The sequence below is a fragment of the Trichoplusia ni genome, chromosome 18, assembly GCF_003590095.1.
Source record: "Trichoplusia ni isolate ovarian cell line Hi5 chromosome 18, tn1, whole genome shotgun sequence".
NCBI lineage: Eukaryota > Metazoa > Arthropoda > Insecta > Lepidoptera > Noctuidae > Trichoplusia > Trichoplusia ni.
In genome coordinates this window covers 5,959,251-5,977,256 of record NC_039495.1, presented here as the reverse complement: position 1 = coordinate 5,977,256, position 18,006 = coordinate 5,959,251, and the positions used below count along the sequence as shown (strand labels likewise).

The window sequence follows — 18,006 nt, the reverse complement described above, 5'->3', positions numbered from 1 at the left end:
CTTAGTTAGGAAGATATAATTGATATATTATCTATTGTGCATGTAGTAATTATATTATATTATTAGAACCTGTTCGCTTCTTATTTTATTATTCTGAAAATTTGTCTTGCTGGTAGAAACTAGCCATCGAACATATTTGTGGAACAGTTCAATAAATCAATATTATCACCCTAATTAAAGAGGGAGAGATGTGTGACGGTACTAGTAGTATCGAGAACTAGCCAAGTTAGACCAAAAGCCTCATACCATTATGAAGAAATTATATTTTATGATTTTATAAATAAATTTCAGGACTGACCATGGACCTTGGCTCTCATTTATGCTTTTGATGAGATTATAACCTTCAAAAACTTAATTAAGAGTCGTGTAAATCATTGCTGTGAAATGGAAGTATATTTATATTTCTTCAACAGAACACAGACTCCAAATATAGTACAATACTACAAAGTATAGTACCTGTTGTAAACAATACATTCTCGCCAGTTACGTCAAACCTGCACTCCTGGTCCATAATTACCACGTCATGCACAAAATGAAACCGAACTTACGAACAGTATTTCATAAAACGAACTGCTTAGGTCTCTTTTCATCTTCGTTGAGATAAAGAGGGATAGCGATAGCAACCGGGTGTCGTCGAGAGATATTGATTGCAGTTGATGAGTAGTTATGGATTCGGGCCAATTTGATTCAAAATGGCCGTTGTTACGGGTAAATTCACTCTATTAAATTAAATGAGGATTCTGAATTTGTTTACATGGAATGAATAATAATAATCTTATTTAGATTTGATCAAAGGTCGGACGGTAGAGTCATTGCACTTTGGTCAGAACACGAACATAATAAAGGATGTTTCAATTTACTTTTTAGCGAGCATCAAACTGTTAGACAGAGAAACAAAAACGTTTTTGTTTCACTCGTTTTTTTAGCTTTCCCCGAAATGGAAATGACCAGGCAGCCAAAACAATGCAATCAAGCTCTTTGTGTCCTCAAACTTATAAACAAAGTTGACCTTAGCACGTCTCAGCTGAACCGATCACGCACGAGTGTATATTATCGGACGCACAGAAGCACAGTCAGTCGCGCGCCAGACGCCCGCGATAACGGACGCGTCGGCAATCTAATCTATAAATTAATAAAATAATATAATATACATGAATATATAAAATATATGTAAAGACATAATGTTGGTTTTAAGTGTATTGACGTTCCTTTGTTTGGTGATAAACTCTTTTGAGGTAATTAATCAAAACAAATTGTTTCATTGTTTTTTGTGTTGTTTTTATTATTGTTTATAGGTCTTTGTGTTTGTATACTAATTTGTAATAAATTATGTTAATTTCTGTGTCTGTTAAGTTACTGAATAATCGTTCTGGATTCTTGCATGTTTTGAAAAGTATTTCATGAATCTGTGTCAGTATTTTCACCTCATTTGTATCATCTGAATGGAAAAAGAAAAGTTACTCTTTTGTTTTTTATTATAAAGACTTCTTGCTATTCAATACACATAATATTCTATGAGTTAAGCTTTATAGCTAAGAACAGTTGATGCACCGAATTTTCGCACAAAAAATCCAGGCTAAAAAAATAAATCAAAAGCCTTAATTTACAGTCTTTGGCAGATTTGATAACTATGTACCTATAAAATTCACATTAGTCAGTAAATTTAGCAGAAATTGCATTTCAATTCGCAGCTTTATTTATTTTACTTAAATATAACGTTGACGGAAGCAAACTGTTAATGAGATTATGTTAAATAAGATCCGTAAATAATTACTTAAGATAACAGATATTCATATACATGTATTAATATAAGTATTGGTGAGATAAACGTGTGTTTGTACAAGTTAGTTGTTTTTGCGATAGAATGTGAATTGAATATTGATTCTGGCACACGACTTTGTAGCTTCCACTTCTAAATATTTACGTTTATAACTTGTTTGATATAAGCCTGAAAGCTATTCTGGTGCTCGATTTTACTTAAAATCTGACTGTTGTAATGATTCTTCTCAGGGTACAATTCAAATCGAAAATGATCCCACAGGAACATAAAATCGGTATAAAAACTATGCTATGTGTTAATCCTGGTTATAAACTATTTGTGTAACAATTGTCATCCAAATCCGTTTAGTCGTTCGTGAGTGAAAGAGAACAAACATACAAACTTTCGCCTTTATAATATGAGTGGGATTTGTGGGACTCTATATTTTAAGGAAAAGTTGACTCCAGAAAAAAATGTGAACTTAAAGTTTTAACATTGATTTACTTGCAGAGTAAATTATTAATGTTCTTCCATAGATCAGGGGTGGATGGCCCCTGGTAGATGTCCAAACACATTAAAATTCTCAACAAGACCAGTTTGCCTTTAAAAAGGACCGGACTTTTCCCTTTAAGTTATACCCTGAATCAAAAGAGGTACAAATACTAGTACATATCAAAGACTCATCTCACGGTGATTCTTACATTTTTTTTGGTCATATTTGGTAGGGTTGAGAATCGGACAACATCTATTTTTCATGCCCTCATTTTTCCCCTAGAATTTATTTGTATGGCAACGTAACGTTTGCTGGGATAGCTAGTTATGTATAAAACAAAAGTTCATGTCATCTTTTTGATTAATCTGCAAAATCTATTCTGGGCCGGCGTTATCTGTAGTTTAAATAAAAACAGCCTGTTTAGGTACTAAAATGTAGATACACGTCGTTAGTGATGTCAGACAGGCAGCTTAAAATCTCTGACATGAGTAATTAGGTTTTACATCTCTAATATACAAAATTCGCGTGTCGCGGTGGATGGAATTGAACTCTAAAACAGCTCGATGGTACTCTTGAAATTTTGTTTACATATTCGGTAGGTCTGAGAATCGGACATCTATTTTTCATACACCCATTTTTTCCCCTAATAAAGCAAAATAATCAGTTTCATGATATATATCGTTTTAATTAATCTGCAAAAGCTATTTTGGGCCAGCTTTATCTGTAGTTTTAATAAAAACAGCCTGTTTACATATTAAAAGTGCATGTTAACAACAAATATTTATAATCATACCTACTTATAGATAACGATTCTTTGATTATAATAATTTGAATTCGATTATTCAAAGTCCACTCTTATTGCTCAACTTTGATTATGCTTCTATTAGCGAACTCTTAGGTCAATTCTTAAAGGGAGTCCCCCTTTTTAATGAGGATTACCCAGTTTATTTAGCTTAGCTAAGCAGTGAGTGGGCTATCAAGTCTGAGGTCATAGGTTCGACACTTGTCAGATACAAATGTCATTTCGAATTCATGTGTGTGTTTTATAGCTATTGTCACTTGCTTAAAACGGTGAAGGAAAAGTTTGTAAGGAAACCGGCACGACTGTCAATATTTCAAGGTCTTTTAATGTGATGACAGACAGGCGGCTTAAAATCCCTGACATCATCTACATCAACTAGAATAGAATACAACAAGAAGAAGACTTAGTACTTAAGTAACGTTAGAATAATTCGTTTTCAGAAATCGACACCACAGGACACTCACTATGTGGGAGCCGTGGTTGAGTACCACAGACTCACCAACAATGTTCAGAACAACACCGCTAGATACGTCAGTTTAATCCAGGAAGCTGCAAGTCAGGTAAGATTTGTTTTTATTGCGAGGATAGCTAAGAGGCAATTGTCACCACATGTGTGTGACGTGTCGCGGTTTCGATCTCCGCCTGTGACAAACATATTTCTGGCAGTGATGTGCCTTGATTTGAAAGATGACTACTGTGGAGCGTGGGTTAAAAAATCAGCCTAATACAGGATGCTACAAGGCCGGTAGGAGTTTAATTTACTGTGCGTGTCAAGACTGGCACGTGGTAGGTTATTCCCCGCGAAGTAAATTCTGTGATCCATAAACGCTCGTTCTGGGTCTTTTCGCCTGTGCCTTGACTTAAATTTGTGTGACACATGATTAAATTATTTAAAGTGGAGAGGGATAAACAAATTTTTGAAGGGGTCTAACCGCTACTTCCACTTCTTGAAGTTAATCGTTTTAGATGATGAAGCGAGACGCTGCTACGTCTTTTTTACTGCCGTCTCGCTTTTATCACTGCAACAATGCTGTTTAAAGATGTCTTAGTAGTAGTTCTTACAGAAAATGAAATCTATATCTATACTTCTATATCTATATCTATACTTCTATACTAATATATAAAGCTGAAGAGTTTGTTTGTTTGTTTGTTTGAACGCGCTAATCTCCGGAACTACTGGTTCAAATTGAAAAATTCTCTTTGTGTTGAATAGACCATTCATCGAGGAAGGCTTTAGGCTATAAACCATCACGCTGCGACTAATAGGAGCAAAGATACAATGGAAAATGTGAAAAAAACAGGGCAGGTATAAATTATAACTTATATCTTCTACCCACGGGAACGAAGTCGCGGGCAACAGCTAGTAAAATATAAGATGATGCCGTTTACTTTTCGAGTTTACTTTTTTAAAGACTTATCGAGGAAGTTTCGCGATTTCTTACAGGAAGTAATTTATATAATACTTCCTTATGTTCTATTCCGATAAATGAGATCGATGAAATGAGATTGGTATTCTATTTTTGGATTCTCTAATAAAAAACTGTGTAAGGCAAGTTTTAAAAGAACACATTTTTGTTTATTTGCCACATCGCTAGGCATCCCTGATGGAGAGCAAAATTTACATGCCATTTCCTTTCCAGAAAATTTATTTACATTTCTGTCTCTGATATATAATATAATTTGTATTCAGAATGCTGACATCGTGGTGTTCCCAGAGCTAACGCTCACGAACGCGCATTATACGTTCGAGGTTCCCATCAACGGGCTGGTGAAGGAACAGCCTGTACCAGCTCTCTACCCTTCAGGATATGATGAGGTAAGTTCTTGGTACTATTAAGATTCCTATATCCCTAACTTAGGAAGCTTAGGGCTGATGGATGGCTTTCTGGGATCTGCAAATTTGTATTTTGACGTGAAATTTCCACGTAATGAAATCAAATCATGATCAACTGTTTTAAGCTAGGAAGACAAAGAACGAAGGTTACATTGAAAAGTTTAATTTACTTGAAAGTTTCAATGGTATTCTTATCTTCGATCGATATCTCGTGACGCGAATATGTAGCACTTGAAGTAATACGAATAACCATTTGGGTAACTAAGTAAGGAGCGACTTTTATATCAGTAGTACAACAAATTTAAGGATTTAGAAGTTTGCATCAAAATCGTGGCTATATGAAAAGTACACGTACTTATAGGAAATTTCGGGGAAAGCCCCCAGCTAATAACTGCTTTTCATACTTCAGGTAATCACAGCGATATCACAAGCGGCTTTAGACAATCAGATCTACGTGGTGATCAACGGCCGCGAGAGTATGGACTGCACACTTGAAGACACCAGGGCTGTGGAGTACTGTCCTGAGGAGAAGGCCTATGTCTTCAACACCAACGTAGTCTTCGACAGGAATGGAGCTATTATTGACAGGTAGGATGGCAATACTGGCCGTTGGAATCCCGCAGTGTATGAAGGATTACAACGTTTTGCCAAATACCGATACAAAAACAAGAATGACGTAGCGCGGCAGTTCAGGTTAAGTCAGACACCAGCCGTTCTATCCCCGAGGGAGCGGGTGTCCATAAAGATTCCTACGCCTTACCAAAAGGTAGGATGGTATTAGACGGAAATTGATTGACCTTTATATTACCTCGTTTAAATTTTCCCAGTGGGATAAAATTTTGTGAAAGACGGAATTGCCATTTATTGCGCAAAAGTAATTTTTCATAGAAGGAAAAACTTCATATATTTTTAGCTTATAATGACCAAAATTCTCTTTTCAGATACCGCAAAATCAACTTATTCGGGGAAGTGGCTCATACGCCCGCGTTGAAGCCAGACCTGGGCAAGTTCACGACAGACTTCGGTGTGACCTTCGGACACTTCGTCTGCTTCGACCTGATGTTCCAGGTGCCCGCTGTACAGGTTGTCCAGAAGGAGAACATTAAGAATATTGTTTACCCTACCATGTGGTTCTCCGAGATGCCTTATTTTACCGGTAAGCTGTGAATATTTTAATACGACTCTCTCCCCACGTTATTTTGTCCATGGGTGGCAGGAGACAAAGAATAACCCCGATGGCGTGCAATTGGGGAGGCCTATGACCAGCAGTGACTGAATATGGGCTGATGAAGATGATGATTTTTGCAGGAGGTACTAGAGATATTAAAATCGTATGCACAAAGATTACTAGACTAAGAATAAAAATAAATTTGTGAACTGCACAAATATTATCTAATAACCTGGTATCAATTGGCCGGTGCCTACTTTTATTAACCCTGGGCAACGGCCTGATCATGTTCAGCTCCTAAAGCAGGATTATGCAGACGAGAATACTAAACCTAATTATAACTTTATTTGCAGCTGTTCAAATTCAAGAAGCGTACGCCTACAGTCTGGACGTCAACTTCTTGGGAGCAGGAGCCAACAACGTACGGGTTGGCAGCGCTGGTAGGTGACAAAACTTCAAATTTTAAGATTCATCTCATAACAGCCGTAAAAATCAATTGATAATTTCCAGGTTCTGGAATATACTCTGGAAAAGCTGGTGCCCTTATTAGCACAATGCCGGGAGTATCGGACACTCGTCTTCTTGTTGCCAGAGTACCTAAAGTGCCCGGACAAGTAAGTTTAACTGAGCTGAACACGCTTTTTATGTCAAGTTCTTAAGAAAGCCTTGCAAAATTCGTTGGTGGTGACAAGCTATCTCATAAGCTAATTAAAATTGTTTTTGTATCACAGATTACCGAACCATTCCCAGGTCCGGTCTACGACAATCCCAAGTCTCATGACGGCTTGAAGCTGAACATTGATACCACCCTGACCTCCCACAACAGTAGATTGCTGGTACCTGGGTCCCAGGAGTTCACGCTAGAAAACGGCGACGTGTCCTGCACATTCAGGGTCAGACTTAGTAGCACGCCTGGCGAAGAGGTTAGTTAACAGAAAAACCAACTCCAAAATAGGAACATTCAATATTTTTTCTCCTTGAATTATTTTCGCTTGTTTGCCTATTTATTGCGTGACTAACGCACATCACATTTTCTCTGAACGCCTTTGTGTCTGCCATTTTGCATGGAGACTGATCAATGAAATGTAACGTATATATTTATTTGTTTTTAGGTAGTATCTAATACAAGCGTAGAAAATTTAAATTACCCTGAATTGAACTCTTCATTGCTAACTAGAGACATATTGGGTAAAAACATAATTGACGTAGCGTGCAGAATCATAATTTGAGGATGTCTGACGCTCGTTTTTAAGAACGCATGCGTCATTTTATACTTCGGGCTGTATTTGTTGCGAACAGGTTGAAATCAATTATGATTGTGTCGTTTTTGGATAATTATGCCATTTAATACTGCCGAATTAACAATTACTAGTTCGATTCGTTTCGATAATAACACAAATTATCTATGCAGGCTGTCAAATACCGTGCGTTCGTCCAGGACAACACGAACACGTACGCACGCCGTGAGATCGGCCTTGTCGCCTGCCTCCTCACAGCCTGTGAGACCGACAACGTCACAACTTGCCCACACAGGTATATACCATAAAGGTTTTATGTAACTCTTGCAGCCGATGTACATAACGGACCTTCTTTTGATAAGGTATCTGAGCAGGCGTGATGAGGTCTGCAAGATAAAAAAGAGAGTGCATCCCAGAGACCTCCCAGATACTCCTAGTCTTCCACTAGGAGTATTATATTCTACTGTGACCCAAACTTTTAAAAAGTAATTCCTTCGGACTTATATCACCTGCTCTTTTTCTCAACTGCATCATGCTTAGTTTAAAGGAGGATTGTAGCCCATGCGAAGTATTTAGAAGATGACGTATGATTTATAGTCTAACGGGAAAGCTAACAATTTCTTTGAATTATTTCAGGTACAGCAAAGACAACGAAAATCCTATTCAAGAACTTGAAATAGATATGAAAACTTACCGGAACGAATACAACACTAGTTTACACTGCAACAATATCCAGTACTTCGGGTTGTCGTTCGGAAATAACCATTTTCCATTGAGCCCAAAGAACTACACGTTCACTATGTCAGCCAAAGACAAATGTGAATCGGCGAGCTCCAATCAGAATAGCATTTCCGCCTTCCAGAAGGAAATAATCAGTAAGAATAAGAGGGAGAAGATTAACTATAAGCTAGAAACGCCGCAAAGTGATTTGGTAGCTTTTGGTGTTTTGGGCAGACTCTACGTGAGGGATGTGGACCATAATTTGGAAGCGACTGCAGAAGACCTTCAACAGTACTATACTCTTTTGGATGAGATTTATGGATTGTCAGATTACTAGGCTGCTAATATATTATTATGTGTTGTAAGGCTAAAAACTGTTTACTACAAAAATATAGGTTTGAAAGAATACAGACAAGTGACGTCACATAGCCCGCTCTTCCCGTTTCAGCATCTTTAATGCATGTATCTTCGTAATTCACTATTGATGTAATAATGTATGTAAATCCAATACTTTATTGAGAGCGTTGTTATTTTAGTGTCATTCTTATACATTTGCGCAATTTCAATATCTAGAGCCCAGTGCGATTTGTTTTCCAAATTGAAAAAGCGAGAGTAAATACGTTAATTGTGCCATTTTAATTTTAAATTACATAATAAATAAGATTTAAATTTTTGGTTAGGTTTCAACTGTGGGTTTCGAAAACCAATTTCAAGATACCTACAACAAAAAAGTGTAAAATTGAAAATCAAAATCAATGTCTTTTAGGTCAATTCTATTAGGTACATTGATATTATCTTGAAGATTTTAAGACTGAAAAAGACACATATAACTCAGTACTAGTTCATCAATATTTAATGAGAACAATCTCTGTATCGTTTGTATTTAAACAAACAATTAATTATGAACAAATATACCTATATGTAGTTTTATGACGGAAACAAAAAAAATATCAAATTTCCGTGTCCAGATAAAAGAAATTAATCATGAGTTAAACTGTAATACTTTTAAAAGTATGACTTGAAATGTATATTGTGGATCCCAAAAGTTACGAAAAGTGGAATTCAATTGATGTAAAAATACTTTTATCGAATTTGTCACTGCTGTCGATCTTCTATTTGTTGTTGATCTATTTTGAATAAAAAAATAACTGTAATTAACTGTGGTCGTTAATACTTTTTTTCTAAATGTATTCTTCATTTCCAAGGATACTAAGGAAATCAGTGCAAAGTAAGTACGAGTAATAAAAGTTCTAAGTCTTGGTACCCGTTGATGTTATATTCCATTTTACAAAAGGCAGGAAGAGGTAGGTTGATTCTTTGAGAACTGACACATTTATTGTGGAACACAACTGAACAACAACACAACACTTTTCTGTACTATCGTGAGAATGATTCATTATTAGATAATACAACGGTTTGCTCACGCGTATTTATACGTGACTAGTTTTGGACAAAACCGGAGCACAGTTTGTCGAACTCAAACACCAGCTATGGCCACACATAGCCGGGTGGACGACATTTTATAGTGCACCAGCTGGGTGCATACATAGGTGCTCTCTGTTACCTTACTCTCATAACCCGATGGGACGGTAATCCGACAAGACTGGAAAGATGCCAGTCTCAGGACTCACATTTTAACGTACCTTCCGTAATATGGAAACTAAAATATTCACTGACCCAGTGATCTTTGACTTAATAGGCATGCGGTCTAACCAACAGGACAACATAGTTTCGATAATTAGATTAACATGTTTATTCAATATGCAACTATGTAATGTAAGCATGGATCAAATAATCAGCTAACATCACGTTAAATGAGCCATATAACACATTAAATTAGGCGTAACCAACGTCATGCGTAATTTCATTAGGATTAACTATGTTAAGCGCGAGGCATAAGGCCACTGTGCAGCAAGATTAACTTAAAAAACCAAATAATTTAGTGAAAAATAATAGTAATATATTTATGAATGACTTTTTAAACATTTGTAATAAACTATCTTACCTTGAAGACCAGTTTCGTTAAGTTATTATAAGTATTCAAAGAAACTTCATCTGAAACGGAACGGGAATCCCAATATAGCATAGAACAGCGACTCTTTCACAACTACAATATTATTTTAAGAGGTGATAAGTTACAAAGGCTGATCCATCTTCTAAGAGTTAGTCATAGTCTTAGGCTGATTTCACACGGAACGCTACTAAACACGAAACGACGTAAGACCGCCAATATTGACTAACATCGCGTGCAAATTTAATAGATTTCACAAGTTTATGTTCTAAACAACTGATAATGTTTACTAAGTAAGGTACAGTCACAGACAAAATTTTTGTTCGAGTCGTAATTTATAGTGTATAGAATATTGTTTTTATACTTTTTGTTATACCCGTTGACGTTGAAGTAAAAAAAAATGTTGTAAAAAGCATGTAGCGATCGAAATAGCATTATCTGGGTCTAATAAACTGTGATAACGAAACATTAGCAATGTTTGAACACCATTTAGTTAAGTACCATTTATTTAGTAAAGTAGATAAATTATGATAATTTAAAGTACATGACTGAGTTATGTAATCTGTCAAAAATAATCAAATGCTCTATAATAAAAGGCTGGGGAATTCCGAAGGACATTGATAAAGGTAAAGTTTCGAACAAAACAGAATCAGGATTACTACAGAAAAGGACGTAAATACATTTAGAATTAGTAAATATATTTTTAAGTGTTTTTTTTTATATGTCTAAGCTTTTACACGAATTAATATGTAATTGAGGCCTCAAACTAATCTAGTTTATTTTATAAAACTAATAGCTGTCCCGGCGAACTACGTACCGCCTAACACTCAATGATCACAGTGGAGACAAAATATTAAGAGTGGACACTTATCACTTAGGGTTATGGAAAAGTAGCCGATTCTCAGACCTACTGAGTACGCATATAAAATTTGGTAAAAATCGGTAAAGCCGTTTCGGAGGAGTACGGTAACTAACATCGTGACACGGGAATTTTATATATTAGATTATTTATTAAACTTAAATTAAGATAACATAGTAAATAAAAACAAGAAATATCACACAACGTTTTACGGTAGACGTTACTTTCGAAACCAGGCATTTAAAACCCAAAAACAACAATCTACAAAATCACTTTCGTAACCGCCTGTACCACGAATGTACACAGATGACATATCCGTACGGCCTTGAATGTACATGGAATGATAAGTATATCAAAATAATGTGAGTAGTCAATATTGCGCGCGGTCGTGGGGTCGTGTGCCGCGGCGTGTGCCCAAACGGTTTAATATAAGTGCGAGTTACATCAAAAACTTGAGAAAAACTGTAGTTTGTGTGAGAGGTAAAGACAGAAACATGGTTCAGAATAAAAGAATACTGGTTATTTATACCGGAGGGACCTTCGGTATGAAGAAAAATGAGGAAGGAGGTGAGTTGCTTTTTAGTAAAAAAGTTTGTTTTTTCGTTGTATGCCGCCATATATTTTCAAGTATTTTCGACCTATTTTAGCAAAATTATTAAAAAACAGTGATGGGTAAAATTGCATATTTTATAGTTTTGCTGAAAACTGTAAAATTGTATTTTCTATGTTTAACGCCAAATTCACTCTTTCGCATGTTTCAAGTGACCCCAAATTGGGTGATATTTCAAGTAACCATTTGCTCGATAAACGACTTTATTAAATTATTCATACCTGTAATATATTTTTACGCAATTATACGTAGTATAACTGCAGGCAACACCTGCAAATACCTCTGTATAGCCAAAGTCTACTAATTATACATAATTCATGTTTTTATCTGCTTCCAGTGCTGGTACCTCAGAAAGATATAGAGGCTGTGATCAGAAGACTGCCGCAGCTGCACGACCAGGACTACTGGCTGAACAATCTCGCAGACACCGAGCACAAGGAGTACCTAGCACTACCTGGTGAGTTGGGACCGCCAGGTCTTATAGTCATGTTGTGGTAGAGGAACCGTGACAGCGGTCTAGCGGCGTAGAGCAGCGTCTTTCATCCACAAATGCAATCGTATTTTTTATGAGATGGTAATACCAAGACTCACAAGTCACAGGCTCAGCCTCGGGGCTTGACAAATGGCTATTTAAAGAGTGCTAATACCGATCAAAGCGCTTTACTGTATTGTACTCAATGTAGACAAGACATAGTCACGTCTATAGTGAAAAAAGAATGTATATTTCATTCCACTAACGAGGTTCAATCAGGTTTGGACGCTAAAAAATATGTTTGTTGAGGCAAGATAAAGATACTTGAATATTATATATGATACATTTAAGCGATGCAAGATGACTAGGTCTTGAAAAAGGTAAAATGTTAAAGGTATTTTAGATAGAACTGATACTTTGATAGTAACTGTCGTGAGAATGATTCATTATTAAATGATGTAACGGTTTACTCACGCGTATTTATCGGGGTAGCCCGACTAGTTTCGGACCCAACCGGAGTCCTTAATCATGAGCAGACGCGGCGGGATCGCAAGTCGAACCGCGATCCCGCCGCTAAATAAATATATAACTACGCGTGAGTAAACCGTTACATCATTTAAGAACTGTTACTGTTATTGGCTGTGATGCAATAACGCGTGAGTTAATATTTATTTTTAGTTAAGATAAGTTTCCCTTTGTCGTAAAATTGATAAGATTATCGTTTATCTCGCTAACAACAAATTTTTGACAGTCATTAACCAATGATTGTTTATATTCATGAATGGAATCTATAATAATAATTCTCAATAAACAAGTAATTCTAATTGAAGCTCTTGTACACAGATATTTGAGATGAAACGGAAATGTGCAGACCAAACTGCATTGTTTGTTTAACAGCCGCTTAACACATAGTTCCCCATTTCCCCCACGTTTTCTTTCTTGTTTGTTTGCCGTTCCGGTTGGCATTTCGCAATTTTGAGGCAATCTCCGATAAGCTAGCGGGCTGAAATTTTTTCGAAACTGCTCAACTGTTTGTTATAAAATTTGGTATTGGGATAGCTTGAAACTCAAATAATGGGTGATACTGGCTGAGAGCCAAAATGAAAATTTGTTGTATGAGCATACAAAAACTGAAGGTATTTTTTGTACTGCGGAGTCACTACGCTTTTTTGAAAAGGAGATAATTCTTTTTAATATTTGTGCTAGTGGTAAATATTCCATTGTAGGTACTTTATTAAGAAACTTCTGAAATGTTACCTAACCATCATTGCCTAACTACAACTAAAACTAAAAATATCAAACATGATACAAATTCCGAATTGTCATCCCAATTGACTTCAATCAGCGAATGCGTATTCGAATCTTCCAGATGGCAAGGACACGGTAGACAAAGTGCTGTACAAAATATACGAGTATGATGAACTTAAGGACTCTTCAGACTTCACTATGGATGACTGGATCAGACAGGCGAGGGATATCAAGGTTAGTAATTTGATACTTCTTTAATAGTGATTAGGTTGAATACCGAATATTCAGCAGTGAAGCAGACTAAAGCACTGAATATAGGGCTTGTTGAAAGCGTAGGTAAATTTAGTAAAAAGTCTTCTGGTATTCTAAGTAAAATAACTACGGATAGTAATTTGGATTCGTCCAAAACGATGAAGTATTCAGCAGTACAGTCGGCCGAAGCACCAAATTGAATATTCAACGCAAAATATAAGCTGTCAAGTAAGTTGGTTAAAACAATAAAACGTCGTAACTTGTTTGCCTCATTGCGCTGAAGAGGCAGCATGAGCGAGTTTTAGACTGCTTTGATGCCGAGAAAATTTCCCCCTTTACCCATATTTGCGAAATAAAGTTTCTTTATTTCTTATTTCAGAAATTCTATCACGACTACGACGGGTTCGTGGTGTTGCACGGCACAGACACCACGGCTTACGGCGCCAGCGTGCTGTCCTTCATGTTGGAGTCAGTCGGGAAGACTGTAGTCCTCACTGGTGCACAGGTATAAACCTTTATATCTACATCGATGATAACCGATACACAAGGATTAAATTCCTTACTGTGTCGTTTTTTTTGGAAGGGAATATGAGTTGGGGATTTTATCAGCTATTGTCCCAGTCTATCATGCCCATTTCGCATATTGTTGATGGATAATAAATACAACGGGAGAAAAATACACAAAACTGATAGATAGCTACGTTACTGGCGATTAATAGCAGAACCATCTAATTTGAGAAATATTGGGAATCTAAAAATACATAGAAGTACTAAAATCTTACGCTTATGCTTCCAGGTTCCTATCTTCCAACCTCGCAGCGACGGTAACAACAACCTGCTGTGCGCGATCCTGACGGCGGCCACGCAGTACATCCCGGAGGTCACCGTGTTCTTCGGCGCCAGGCTCTTCAGGGGCACCAGGTTAGTAATGAACCGCAGAGGTACTACAACCTCTTACTTAAAGTGCTGTATTGCAGTGTAAGAATAGCTCAAAGCCGTAGAGTAGGCACTGCATCAGTAATACTTCAAGAGTTGGTGATAGGTCTGTGTCTATCGGGTTTGATATTAGCCCACTTAGCTAAATGTGTCACACAGCAACAGAGTCCAAAGCTAATGAAAAACAAGCAATCAATTTGTTGACATAAACAATAATATCACTGAATTAGCCATTACATACTTCTGAATATTGTTCACGAACGACCAATACTTTAAATGGTTAAAGATATTTTGCTTGGGTACAACGCGAAAACTTATTTTGCGCAACCTACGACCTCGTAACTTACTTACTTCACTTTTTCATATTTTATTGTGAACATTAATGATAATTGCATCGATTTACTTTGACTTACATTCCTAGGGTAAAGAAAGTCTCCAACACAAAGATCTACGCTTTCGACTCGCCAAACTTCCCCTCTCTGTTGGAGGCTAAGGCGACGCTGGAAGTGGACTCCAAGATGCTGATCCACCCTTACGGCTCCGTGCCCAACGAGTGCCGGCTGCACGACAAACTTTGCAGAAAGGTGTACATACTGAAGGTGGCGCCTACCATCACACCAGAACTCATCAGAGCTGTGTTTTCAGGAATGGAAGGTATTTTAGCAGTTTTAGTTCTGTAATATATCTACTATTCAGTCAAAAATATTTGATGTAATTTATGAAAAAACAGATTTTACTTCAGGGCTTTGCAAAATTGTTGTCCACGTTTTTCGGTTTCGCATGCTTGCATTTTCAGAGACTAGTATCTGACGGTAAAATTAAAACGAACTGTTCTGGATTGCATCATTACCGTGTTGTGGTTCCTGTCGCAGCCCTTAAAGATTCTGGGTTACAATAACTGTTTTAAGCTCTACGCTAGTAAGCAATTGCGCTTCAACGACAGCAATTTTCTTACTTTAAGAGGTTATGATTGGCTTTCAGGTCAAAAAACTGTTTTCAAGTTTTCTCATGAACTGTTTATTTATATCTAGGTGTCGTCCTTGAGACGTACGGCAACGGCAACATCCCCATCAAGCGCAAGGACATCTACCGCGAGATCGAGGCGGCGGTGCGCAACAAGGTGCTGGTCGTCAACGTCACACAGTGCATCAACGGCACTGTCATAGCTAAGCCACTGTATGAAACTGGACTGGTAAGTAACTATTCATACTCTCCTTTTTGTGAAAAGCTGATGCGGGAAAATGTAGATACATCCATCAGAAACCTTTGAGTCAAGTCCTTTCTATTTTCTGTCTCGTTGACATAACGTGGTAAAAGGAAAAGGGGAATCTTTTCACTTATTTAAAGTCAAACTATCCTAAAACCACGTCCCCATCCCTTGATCAAATTTCCAAAAAAATGTGATCAGTTTATTAAGTTTTGCTATGTTTCAGCTGTTATTGAAATGCGGCGTGGTACCGTCATACGACATGACGGCGGAGGCGGCGTGGGCCAAGCTCGCGTACGTGCTCAGCAAAACTGAACTCAGCTATGAAGAGAAAGTTACCGTAAGTGTTTAACATGACTCGAAGTGGAAATCACCATTCACTATTAGCATAAGGATGTAAAAGAAAATTACTATTTTCTGGCTTCACCTTAATAGCTGGACCGAGGTTTGCTTAGGTGCGTTTAGGGATACTTTAGCCTTTTTTTTTCGGATGGGGTACTTATCAAATGATTCTTCCCGCATTGGGAGTGTCAGGCTTTTACTGTACACCTTTTGTGTAAAAGGGGCCGCAGTAACCCTTTCGGACAATCCCGTTAGCAAGATGCTTTTGAAGTGTAGCGAAAAGTTAAATAATAAAGCTGACATTCTTAAGAATGTTATCATTTCACATACAAAGATGTTCGATTAATGATATTGTTTAATCCATATATCCAAATATAGGATACTTATGTATTTTTTCTTTCTTGCAGTTAATGAAGACAAACATTCGAGGAGAGATGAACAACCCAGATATTGTGTCTAATAAATGAATTCATTACTATATTACTGTATTTTCTTATGTAATAATATCAAAAGCAAGTTTTTATGGTCAAATTAATGTTCACAAAAAGAGAGGATGGCAAGGCCAACTAATTCACTAGTCAAAACTCACACGATTGTTACACATATTTTATTAAAAAATAATTATTTAACTTATACAATATCAGAAAAACAATTCAGATACATTTATTGTGCAAATATTTAAAATACACACGACGTTTGTACTTAAATAATAGCATCATACAAATAATTAAAAAACCAACAAAATTAAAATATTATATTCATTTTGAAAAAAATAAAAAATATTTTAAATGTTCGTAGAAAATTTTGGAATTAGTAATTTTGAACTTATGACACACGATTAATTTCATACAATTGTTTTATAAACATTCTAAGTAAGTTTTGGTGGGTCTCATAAATTTAGACTTACATTTAATACAATGGAAATCATGCTTAATTTTCATAGAAATAAGTTCTATTTTTCGACGAGTATCTGTTCAATCTCCATTCTGTAACCAGGTTTATGTAATTTGACGAATAACATGACCGTTGTAAATAAAAATATAAAAAAATGACTAATACAATATTCCTTTGTTGAGGTAACAATATTTCATTTACATTTTTAAGAAATCATAAGGAAATAATAAGTTTTCATAATAGTATAAAAAACGATATTAAAAATTGTAAGAAATAAAATCTAGTTGAGGTAAAGAAACTCAAAAATTTGTGCAAATACACAACACACACAATTATGTTAATTCAAAATCACACACAGAAATACCACGTGGTGTTAATTACGTAAAAAGAACTAGGGAAAGAATCAATAACTTATCAATTATTTTCATTCATAAACATCCCTTTCAAAACGCTGACAAAAAGATAGTTTACAAAAGTTTACATTATTTGTTCACATGTCAACAATTGTTTTACAATTTGACAATTGATTAAATGCTCAGAAATATCGGAATGAACTTTGAATAGTCTTAATTTTGATAGTGTAACTGTATTTTGTTGTGATAAATGTGATTAAATATGAGAAATATTATATTATGTAAGCTAAAATTCTATATGGTAAGGTAACAGATGTTCTTCACACGAGGTATTGTAAAACGGCAGTGTCTCTTAGAACACGTTGTCTTAAATTTACAATCTACACAGTAGTACAAAATCTAGATTCTATAAGACAATCTATTACCTGTAGTCATTCTATTGAAAAATATACATCTCCAGTAATATATTAAGTGCTACGAGTACTATAATTAGGCAGACATTAACCTAGAGTACGTAGAAATTCGAATACATTAATTTGTTCATCCTTACCCCCGCTAATGAGGTTTGGGGTAAGACCGAACAAGACTCTAGATAGTTTGAAAAATAAATAGTATTGTTTATATTAGATTGTACCATAGTATTTGTTTTGTGGAGTGGGGGTAAGTATCGTTATGGCACGGGGTCGTTTGCTGCTGTGACGTCTAGCAGGCAGCCACTTCTGACTTCTTTTTGCTGGTAGTTGCCAAGATAGTTGTGGTTTCTGAAAGAAATTGTTGTCATTAATTTCAAATACAATCCATAAATATC

The 18,006-nt window shown here is 36.2% G+C and overlaps 3 protein-coding genes across 6 annotated transcripts in view; 2 read left to right on the top strand and 1 right to left on the bottom strand.

Annotated features, from left to right (window-relative positions):
* The first annotated feature begins 1,077 nt into the window (after positions 1–1,077).
* LOC113503224 (vanin-like protein 3) lies at positions 1,078–9,168 on the top strand. Its single transcript, XM_026885117.1, has 10 exons — positions 1,078–1,235; positions 3,495–3,614; positions 4,745–4,870; positions 5,298–5,476; positions 5,830–6,044; positions 6,410–6,496; positions 6,567–6,670; positions 6,788–6,979; positions 7,468–7,589; positions 7,931–9,168. Exons 1-10 carry the CDS (start codon positions 1,182–1,184, stop codon positions 8,349–8,351), a joined length of 1,620 nt encoding a protein of 539 aa, XP_026740918.1. The 5' UTR covers positions 1,078–1,181; the 3' UTR covers positions 8,352–9,168.
* A 2,082-nt stretch (positions 9,169–11,250) lies between these two features.
* On the top strand, positions 11,251–16,431 carry LOC113503173 (L-asparaginase-like). The gene is made up of 9 exons (XM_026885002.1): positions 11,251–11,451; positions 11,832–11,951; positions 13,336–13,448; positions 13,846–13,971; positions 14,263–14,387; positions 14,824–15,056; positions 15,434–15,594; positions 15,836–15,949; positions 16,359–16,431. Exons 1-9 carry the CDS (start codon positions 11,379–11,381, stop codon positions 16,416–16,418), a joined length of 1,125 nt encoding a protein of 374 aa, XP_026740803.1. The 5' UTR covers positions 11,251–11,378; the 3' UTR covers positions 16,419–16,431.
* A 311-nt stretch (positions 16,432–16,742) lies between these two features.
* The window catches only part of LOC113503171 (flotillin-2), a 247,890-nt gene continuing 246,626 nt past the window's right edge, over positions 16,743–18,006 (bottom strand). For all 4 annotated transcript variants that reach the window (XM_026884998.1, XM_026884999.1, XM_026885001.1 and 1 more), the window contains one exon: positions 16,743–17,959. In XM_026884998.1, the coding sequence (XP_026740799.1) occupies positions 17,901–17,959 (59 nt within the window). In that variant the 3' untranslated portion in view covers positions 16,743–17,900. The remainder of the gene's footprint in view (positions 17,960–18,006) is intronic.

Bases quoted from the DNA above. Each gene is read 5' to 3' on its own strand.
- LOC113503173 (XM_026885002.1), top strand. From the start codon at position 11,379: ATGGTTCAGAATAAAAGAATACTGGTTATTTATACCGGAGGGACCTTC. The intron at 14,388-14,823 runs GTTAGTAATGAA...TTACATTCCTAG, and splicing joins AGGCTCTTCAGGGGCACCAG to GGTAAAGAAAGTCTCCAACA. The intron at 15,057-15,433 runs GTATTTTAGCAG...ATTTATATCTAG, and splicing joins TGTGTTTTCAGGAATGGAAG to GTGTCGTCCTTGAGACGTAC.
- LOC113503224 (XM_026885117.1), top strand. From the start codon at position 1,182: ATGTTGGTTTTAAGTGTATTGACGTTCCTTTGTTTGGTGATAAACTCT. The intron at 1,236-3,494 runs GTAATTAATCAA...ATTCGTTTTCAG, and splicing joins TGGTGATAAACTCTTTTGAG to AAATCGACACCACAGGACAC. The intron at 7,590-7,930 runs GTATATACCATA...GAATTATTTCAG, and splicing joins GTCACAACTTGCCCACACAG to GTACAGCAAAGACAACGAAA.